Source organism: Citrus sinensis, chromosome 3 (genome assembly GCF_022201045.2).
Source record: "Citrus sinensis cultivar Valencia sweet orange chromosome 3, DVS_A1.0, whole genome shotgun sequence".
NCBI lineage: Eukaryota > Viridiplantae > Streptophyta > Magnoliopsida > Sapindales > Rutaceae > Citrus > Citrus sinensis.
In genome coordinates, this window is record NC_068558.1 from 18,196,398 (window position 1) to 18,206,183 (window position 9,786).

At 35.0% G+C, this 9,786-nt stretch overlaps 1 protein-coding gene across 1 annotated transcript; it reads right to left on the reverse strand.

Annotated features, from left to right (window-relative positions):
• Positions 1–3,586: 3,586 nt before the first annotated feature.
• LOC102611445 (importin subunit beta-1) lies at positions 3,587–8,597 on the reverse strand. The gene is made up of 3 exons (XM_006491927.4): positions 8,340–8,597; positions 4,773–7,196; positions 3,587–4,674 (listed from the first exon to the last, which is right to left on the reverse strand). Exons 2-3 carry the CDS (start codon positions 7,187–7,189, stop codon positions 4,476–4,478), a joined length of 2,616 nt encoding a protein of 871 aa, XP_006491990.2. The 5' UTR covers positions 7,190–7,196; positions 8,340–8,597; the 3' UTR covers positions 3,587–4,475.
• Between the last annotated feature and the right edge of the window lie 1,189 nt (positions 8,598–9,786).

Here is a 9,786-nt window from a genome sequence, read left to right on the forward strand (position 1 = left end):
TGGAGTATTTCTTTCAATATGTAAAACCTCTTTTAAGACTTTTAACTCCAAAAACAAATCTAATACGTTAATATGAAAAAAACATATCATATTTCAAGACATTTTCAAGATTAATACAATAACTTCTTAACTTTCATTATCTAATGATTTTAATTTTTAGAATTGAAATTGCTCAAATCTATTGCTGATTGAAGAAATAGCTTGATCTACTACACACACACACACAAAGTAACCAATTTTAAAAGAATCTTCAGGAGACAAAATTCTCTCTTCGTTATTATTCTCACCAAATTTATTTTTTCTACGAATTATATGTTTTTCATGAAATTAGTACTATTTCCTTTTCATTTGCAATTTCTTTAGCTTAAATCATACTAGACACAAAACCATTTTCTTTGTGATTTTCAAAAAAAGATGAAAGACCTTTCAATTGATTTATGGCAACATCAATTTGGATATCTTCCTTTTGTAAGCTTTTGCTAACAATATTCACAACAATTAATATATATATTAAAGAATCATACCTAACAAGAATTCAAAGTTTTCTAATTCATATGTTGCTAAACATTTAGCTTCACTTTTTATTTTAGGATCTTCACTAACTTCTACTAATTGAAGTAAAGCATCTCTAATTTGGGGAGCTTGAGATCTTATCGTTTTGACACTTTCTATGCGACTCTCCCAACATGTGTTGTGACAATGATTTAACGGTTAAATTAGGTACATTATCTTGTAAAATTTTCTATCTTTTAGGTGAAGAAAAAACAGAGAATAAACACGTTGAACAACTCCAAAAAACATGAAATAGCTTTAGAACAAGAATTAGCCACATCACAAAGTATTAAGTCAAGACTATGACAACCACATGGTATACAAAATGCTCTAGGATTTATTTCTAATAATCTTTTTTGTACATCTTGATTTTTTCCTTTCATATTAGATCCATTATCATATCTTGTCCTATTCCATCATTAATATCAAGTTCAAGAGTTTTAATTACATCCACAAGTTTGTAAAAAAAACCTTTTTCCAGTGGTATTGTCAACTTGTAAAAATCCTAAAAAATATTCTTCCACCCTTAATAGATTTGTTGAAATATCCACACATCTTAATATGAAAGACATTTGTTCTTAGTGGCTTGCATTTGGAGTACAATCAAGTATAACTGAAAAATACTTTGCTTCCTTAACTTCGTTAACAATTGATCTTTTATTTCAAGTGCTACCATCAATATCAATTTATTTTGTATGTTATGTCCAAGATAATGATCATGAATTTCACTAGTTTTAATACGTCGAATATGTTCTTGAATTGTTGGATCAAACTCTGCAATCATTTCAGTTAAATTTAAAAAGTTTATGTGTTTCTCTTTATAAATGTTTTCATTTTTTTTTCCACGAAATGCTAAATTATTTTTAGCAAGATTCTTTACAACAACAATAATTCTTATTATTACTTTTTTTCAATCTTCTTTTTCCTTGTTAATTCTTTCTTGAACATCTTTATCAATTGTTTTTCTTTTTCATATTCTTACTTCTAAATCAATCCATGCATTCATATTAGTTATATGGTCATTGGTTGTGTCATGACTTTCAAGTTTAGAACTAAGATTTTTTCAATCTCTTGTTCCTTCATCATTAAGCTGATTTTTGCTACAATTTGTATTGAATAATTTGCAACAAAAATAATATGCTTTGTCAAATTCTTCTGAATATATCAACCATTTTCTGTCATGTTTTTCTTCATTTAGTAACATTTTTAGTAACATTTTAACGTAAAATATAGTAGAGAAATGCCTATAAATTTCCTCTTTTGGGAAAGTTATATCATTCTCTCTAATTGGGCCTTTTTCTATTAAAAGATCTTTTAACTTTGTATCAACATTTTTCCATCTTCCTAGATCATAAATATAATTTGGAACAAATATATTTCCTACATCAACTTTGTCTGTATTTTTATTGTTATCATCTTGAATGTAGTTTATTTCATTCACTGTTTCATCATTATTTAATTCATTTGAAGTTGGTTGTTCAATAACTAATTCTTCTTTAAATCTATATCTTTTTTACTAGTTGTGACAAATTTATCAAGAGCTCATTTTTTATATTGGACTAACTTTTCTATTCTCCTTTTTTTTTATAGTTTTTCATATCTTGATACATATTTTCTAGTTGACATGTTTTTCAAATCTAAAAAACAAACAAATAAACAAACACAATTTTTTTTCCTAGATTATTCAAGCCATAATCAATACAAAAAAAATTTAAAAATAATAAGAACAATAATAATTAAAAATAGAAAAAAATGATAACATTTGGAATTGAGTCAATTGACTAACTGAGGTGAATATAATGATGACAATGAGTTTCATATAGAAAGAGAAAAGAGCACCACAAAAACCTTTTGTTGGAAGTATCCTTGAGTTCTTAAATATATTTTAATAGAATACTAAAAGTTAGCTTTCAAAATCTAACGTTACTAATTTTATAAGAGTTATTTTTGGAAAGGTAAAACATTTAATTTTTTTTTTTGGGAAATAGTAATTTCCCTCCAAAAAAAAAAAAGAAGTAATGTTTAAAATAATTATTATACCACAAAAATATATCTTACATTTAAGGTAAAGATTATCAAATAAGGGAGATAATTATGAATGAGGGCAATAATAGGGTAAAACCTAAAAATTAAGCTTTTTTACTATAGAAAAAAAGTATATACATAACTTAAATTTTTATTTAAAAAAAATTAATTATACTTATTAATAAATAAATACCAAAAAATTGAGACCTTCCTAAATACAGGACCCTATGCAACTGTCTAATTCATCTGGTGCTAAGGCCGCCACTAAACATACGTACAACTTTTGTATTGGATGTAAGTTAATAGATAATATAACTTAATCACACTTTTATTAAGTTTATATTTAAAATAACGTAACATGATAGGTCTATCATATGTCTGGTCAAGTCTTGATTACTTGTATTATTATTTCCATTTTGAATAATAATTATATGTTAAATAGAACCGAGGGCCGAACAATGCAAAATAAACTTAACAATGAACTAACGATTGGAAATTCAAACTCACATGGTGAATTGTGCAGTCTCGTAGTCAGTCTCAATTAGATGGTAATTTGTTATAACGTTATTTCAATTTGAAATGCGACTTAGTAATAACATTACTTTACTATTTTTTGAAAATTTGAAATGCGACTTATTATTATTATTTTTTTGGTTATGATATTCAATGCTATCAAAAAAAGAAATAAAAAGAAAAGAAGAATATCACTTTTATATTATGTTAGCCAATAATTTTAATTTCCTTATGTCAGCAACTAATTTTAATTTCCTACGTTTTGCTACATGCATATATGCCCACCAGGGTAATGCATCTAAATTGTACAATATACTCTACTGCTCAATATATTTAGAAATAATTTAAACTAATTAATTTACTTGGCCTTTCATTAGGTGATATTCCTTCTATATAAGGGGTGGTTCCAAAGTAAAATAAATAAATGAAATAAAAGCAAAATAAAATTAAAATAAGGAAACATAAACCAAGAAAACAACCTATAAAAGAGGGAAAATCACAAAAATCCATGATCTTCATAACATCACTTGAAAAATAACACTCCTCCACATGCGGAGATACATAGTATGATATAGCACAATTGAAGTTCATAAAAACCTGTACTCTCGTAATAACAAATAAAGACAGAATGGAAAAACCTTTATGAATGAATGCATGTATGTAACATTTGACTTTTAAGACAAACTATTGACGGCAAAAATGAAATATGAAAAATGCAAATGCAAAATGTGTATGATTTCAATTGTGTTTTGAACCCCAAACCCACCAAATGTGTATGTATGAAAAATGTTCACATTCAGACAACCAAATGACTATGCAGACATGCTGATGAAGTGATGTAGACTCAAGTTAACAAGAAGATTTAGGGGGAAAAATCAGTAATGAGAACTGGATGAAGATAAAATTTCTGAAGTGCCGCACTAGGGAACCAACTCATCAATTATCCATTCTGACCACATATAGCCATTTGCAAGCAGACCACCAGGATGGCTCTGAAGTTGTTTCCAATAAAAGCTTGGTGTCACCCTCAAGGGCCACAAATTGCCAGTGAAGCTGGACTAGTTTGTATTAGTGTATGTCACAATTGTGGCCCCCTTTCTCCTCGACTTCAACCCTCCACCATAATAATGTCTTTTCATTTCTATTAAGTTTTTGTGGAGGGTAGCTTCATCCACTTCAGTGATGCTGCCACTACGCACTTCCTCCACAGCCAAAGAACACCCCAATCCCATGGTGCTGATGCAAGAGTTAGTGACAACATGAAGATTGATAACTTCTGTTGTCTAAATGTGATGATGACCTGACACATGCAACCCTTTACCCTGACTCAACAGACCCAAATGCATGCAGGGACTCGTTAGAAGGACAGACCATGCCCAATAGCCTCAAACAGAAATGGCCTTATTAATCGCCAACCTTGCCCATTCAGCAGATTCTTTAATCATATGATCTTTTGAAGATAAACACTCATTTAAAAAGTCTTTACTTGTAAGCGACTGCTGAATCAAAGAACCTGCATTGCTTCCCAGTGTATCTGCTAGATCTCCAAGAAGCCCGATTGCTGTCTTCATGACCAGTTCATCCCTATGGGTAAAATGAACAAAAAATTAGTAACCACAAAATACAGATTATTACTTGATCAAAGTGCAAATAATAAAGGAACATCAATCAACAGAACTTACATGTCTTTTTCCATGTACATGCTATCCAAGAACTGGAGGATATGGGGTGCATATGGAATCAAGAGCTGGGTTTTTGGAGAGTTCTTAAACCCTTGGAAAATCCCAGAATATGCCTCCAAAATCCCATTTCTCAGAGAATTGGTGTACTCAGTCATATCATCGTCTACATTTGCCGTGTGCGCTGACAAATCGGCTGCACTCTGGAGCATGGGCATGGCATACATCAAGTACTTTTCAAAGTTCTCTCCAATTGCAAGTGCTATGTCACCAAAGCATGAGAATATAGGCGGCTTCACAGAACGGTGTAGCTGGTTGCTTGATAAATCTTTGAGAAGTTGTGTCATAATCCCATCACAGTAAGGCAGAATTTTTTCCTCCAGGGCTCTGCAAATATCCCCTACCACACCGACCGTAACAGCGCACACTTGATACTCCTCGAAATTCTGAAGACCCATTTCCAAATATTTGTAGAAATCTGGCATGTATTTTGCAAAATCAAGGCCAGCTGCGTAGGCAAGGGCTCCAATGGCAAGCATGGCCTCCTCATGGACAGTCGCACTTCTGCAAGCAAAAACCCTCAAGAAGAGTCCCATTATTTGATCTGCATACTGCATGAAGACATACTTAGTTGGCTCTGATGATCCTAGCTTCTGAATAATGACTTGTAAGCACCCACATAGAAGGCCCTGCAACTCCCCCTGCTTTTCTCTCTCATCGGATGAAAGCTTCTGCCCTTCAAGAGTCTTGTGGAGCTCCATCATAATGACAGGGACCAGTTGCAACACCATAGGTGCTGTTTCATCAGTGGAACTCCTCACCACTTCATTCAATGTTTCATATGCAGCAGTCCTTAATCGTGATTCCCCAGCATCTTCTCTGTGAGTTACAGTAAGGAGAGACTGAACAATTTCCTGGAAAAATGGTGTTAAAGGAGATGATGGGCCCACGTCCTCATAACCCTGGGCAAGAAAATAGAGAGCACCACAGGCCTTCTCAGCAACATTCGGAGTGTCCTTCATGCTCTGAAGCAGAACTGTGATTATCTGTTGGCAATTTGCCTGGGTGATTATTGGTGTACCTATGGTTGAGCCATGAAGGAATTCAAAAATCCGACCAAGGGTCCAAGCAGTAGTATCTTTAACATGGTTGTTTGGATCCTTTGTTAATGCACTAAGCATGAAGGATAAAGCAACATTAACAATATGCAGCAACTTGTCTGGTGAAGGACCCTCCAAGATTGAACCAAAGGCGTAAGTTGCTGCCTCCCTCTGCCTCCAATCTGGTTTTGCTATGTTTTCTTCAATAAATGGGATGACTAGGGGAACAATATCATCTCCCACTGTTCGTGCAACCAAACCAAGGCAGGTGCCCCCAGCCATGGCAATATTCCAAGCCCCCTCCTCCTGATCTTGATCCTCCTCTTGCTTGAGGAGTATCTCCAACAGCAATGGGACAAGTGCAGGAAGGGCCTGCTTAATAAAGTAAAAGCATGGGATATCAGAGTTCCCGGTGAAATCACTCCCATATTCTTCCAGAATATCTATTTCCTCATCACAAATAGAACTCCAGAACTCAATGGCTTGAAGAGCAACAGGTTCTTCATCTTCACGCACAGCCTTTGCTGTGATGCTATAGATGTCCTGCATATAAGGAGCTAACTTCTCATAATAAGTTGATGAAATGGAGACCAGACACTCAAAAGCTGCCTGCCTTATCTTCAATTCTGCGTATTGTGTTGCTTCACAGACAACTCTCATGATATAATCACGTTCCATGTCATTGCTAAAATTTGCCTGGGCAAAGCTCAAAGCATTATATAAAGCTCGGGTAGCAGCAAGCCTAACATCATTGTTCATCTCAGAAGCATTCATACCCTGAACCACAGCTGTAAGTATTTTATTTACATGATCCTGTTCTACAACATCAGGAGAGACTTCCTCGCACAAATACCCAAGAGTCTCTAAAGTGGCTTGCTTAACATGAGCTGGTAGTTGGTGAACGTTTGACAAAAGTGAGACTATCAGCTCAGGCCACTGTTTCTGTGGCAATTCAATGCCCGCAACCTTGGCAATAACTTGAGATGAAGTTGACCTAGCATCAGCTACTGTAGAAGTCAGGGTGTTCAACAAACAAGTCTTAATCTGGGTCTTCACATTGGCATCCAATGACAACCATCTTTGCACAAGCTCAAATTTTCTGTGCTGTTCCTTCGCATCCAAGGCATTTTTGAGTATCAAACCTGCCAATTTACGGCTATCAACAGGCTTATCATCATTTGCTAACTCTCCAGAGAGCGACAGCAAGAAACTGGGAAGGTTTTGCTCCTGAAACTGTTTCAAACTTTCTTCTGCATGCTTCCGCACAGTTCCATCTATTGACTGTGCATTCAGAAGCACCTGGGTAACTTCCATTGCCATATTTTATCTGAAATTGTGAATTGTTGCATTAGCCAGATATATAGAAATTCAGAACCTAACCAGTGAAAACTGAATCACTCACAAAAGAATTCTCAAACCCAAAACCAAATCCCTAATCTGATGAAGAATTAAAACAATATAATATAAATAAGACAAACGTAAATAAATGTCAGATCACAGTGTAATAGTATGTTAAAAAACAAAGAACTGCCCTCAATGGAATAGAAGACATTGTTTCTCTAGCTGAGACTCTATCTAGTTCACATTTTTTTATTTATTTCATAAAACATTGATCATTTACTTGCAGAGTTTCACTAAACTTAAACAACATGAATTAAATGGCTTTCTGGTATATAATTCATAACCTTAAGCCGTAACAGATTCACATAGGGACCAGTGTAGGCAGCTGCAATCCCTGAGTCTAATTTTTTTCAGGAAATTACTTTTAAATTTCAACCATATTTTGAATTTGCCCCCAATGAATTTTCGATTTGCTGCCATAGGCTTTCAATATAATACAAGAAAAAAGGAAAAAATAATATTTTCATCAACAAAACTACTTCAAATGAGTAAAATATATACAAAATTAAATAAAAAATACTTGAATAAAGACCAAATTCTTTCAAGTAAATTAATGTTCCCCCTGCTCCACAAATATGACCCCGCCACTGACTCTCTGTGAAGCAATTATCATCAGAAACAGCATAAATTCGAAAGAAGCAAACCGAGTCTTCGTCAGTCAATTTATATAACTTATTACTAGAGCACACTGAAATTTAAGCATTTGGCTTAAACCTCAACAAAATTGATTTGAGACACAAACCTAACGAAAAGAGATTAAAAGTAATCCAAATCTGAAACCCATCGACAATCCTAATTTTATCAAACAAGAGTATCAACAGATCGAATCAGACTTGATCCAATTGAGCACACAATTCGATCGAATAATGCACAAAAATTCGATCAAAATCAACAAGCACAATACTAATAACACAGTTAAATTAGCACAGAAATATAGATCGAATCTTAAAATGAAAAAAAAATGAATCGATACATGAGACTGAAGATTAAGCAACCAAATGAATTTACAAAAACAAAATAAAAAACTATCATTAATCGAAAATAAAAGAGGCGGAAAAGATAAAATTACCTGGAGGTCACACGCTCACTGGCAATGCTGTCACCGATTGAGAAGAGCGAAACGGCGCGTATTGAAACCCTATGATTGAGAGAGAAAGAGGAGGAGAGAGATAGAGGAGGAGAGAGACGCTGTTTTTTCGGGTTTTGTTTGTAAACCTGAGCTTCAATTACACAAATCTGCTTCAGTTTTTCAAATATTGAGGGAAATTATTGAGTACGATACGGTCCAGTTTATTTATTTGTTTATTTTTTATTGCAATATTGTAACGTGACTGCGGAGTCACAGCTGATTTCTAAAAATTCCTAAAGCATGGCGGTAACGTGTGGATCCCACTGTACGATTGTTAGAAAAAAAATAAATAAATAAAAGCGGTGCATAATTTTTCTTTTTTAAAATTGGGACAATGAGGAGGGCTGCTTGTCACGGACGACAATCACGACGACCAAATTATGCGCTTGTACGCCAGTATCGATTATGGATGTGCTAATTGTGGGAGATATGCTTTAGGGCGTGCATGTGAGGAGTAGAATAGTGCTGGATACTTCAAAGTTTAAGTATGCCAACTCAATTGAGTTTGAAGAGCTTGATGCTAGTCAAAGATTTAATGTTGAAGAGGGGACTGGTTGGGAATTAGAGTTGTTTTCTTGATGAGTCTAAGGTAGGGCAAAACCAGTTGATAATGTACCAATTTCACTAGGCTTTCTCTTGTGGTATGAGACGTGGGAGTGTTGCACGAGGTTGTAACCTCTTGTCTTATGATAAATGGTATCAGAGCTGTGCTGGCCATCTCCTAAAACCCTTGTTGCGAACTTGCCACGTGCTCCAATGTTGCACCATGCATTTCCTCACTCTTTGTCACAGCAAAGGTCAACAAACGGGATGAAAAAGTGGGTTCTCACACCCTCAAGCGTTTGCACCAGGCAGAACAGTGTCTGCACGTGGGTCTTCTCCTTGAAACAAGGAGTAAGTAGGGAGTTCATGGGTGAGATTGTGCAAGGCAATCTTCATGCTTTCGCGTGGATGTGTATACTTGCGACGCGTACTCTTTGTGCACGAGGACGTGCATGGTCAGGGCGATGGGAGAATGTCATGGACTACAATTGTGACACCCAAATTACATGCTTCAAAGCGAGGATGTGCTGATTGTGGGAGATGTGCTTCAAGATGTGTGTGTAGGGAGTACAATGGCACTAGATTCTTTGGAGTTTGGGCAAACCAACTTGGTTATTGTGGGGAGCTTGTCGCTGGTCAAGGACTTAACGTTGAAGAGGGGACTAAGCCAATCCTACATAGTAGTTGGAAACTAGAGCCATTCTCCTAATGAGCCCAAGGTAGGGCAAAACCAGTCGATAATGTGTCAACTTTAACTAGGCTTATTTTCGTAGTATTGGATGCAGGAGTGCTGCACGGGGTTGTAAACTTTCGTCCCATAACATGCTTCTACAATAAAGTGACT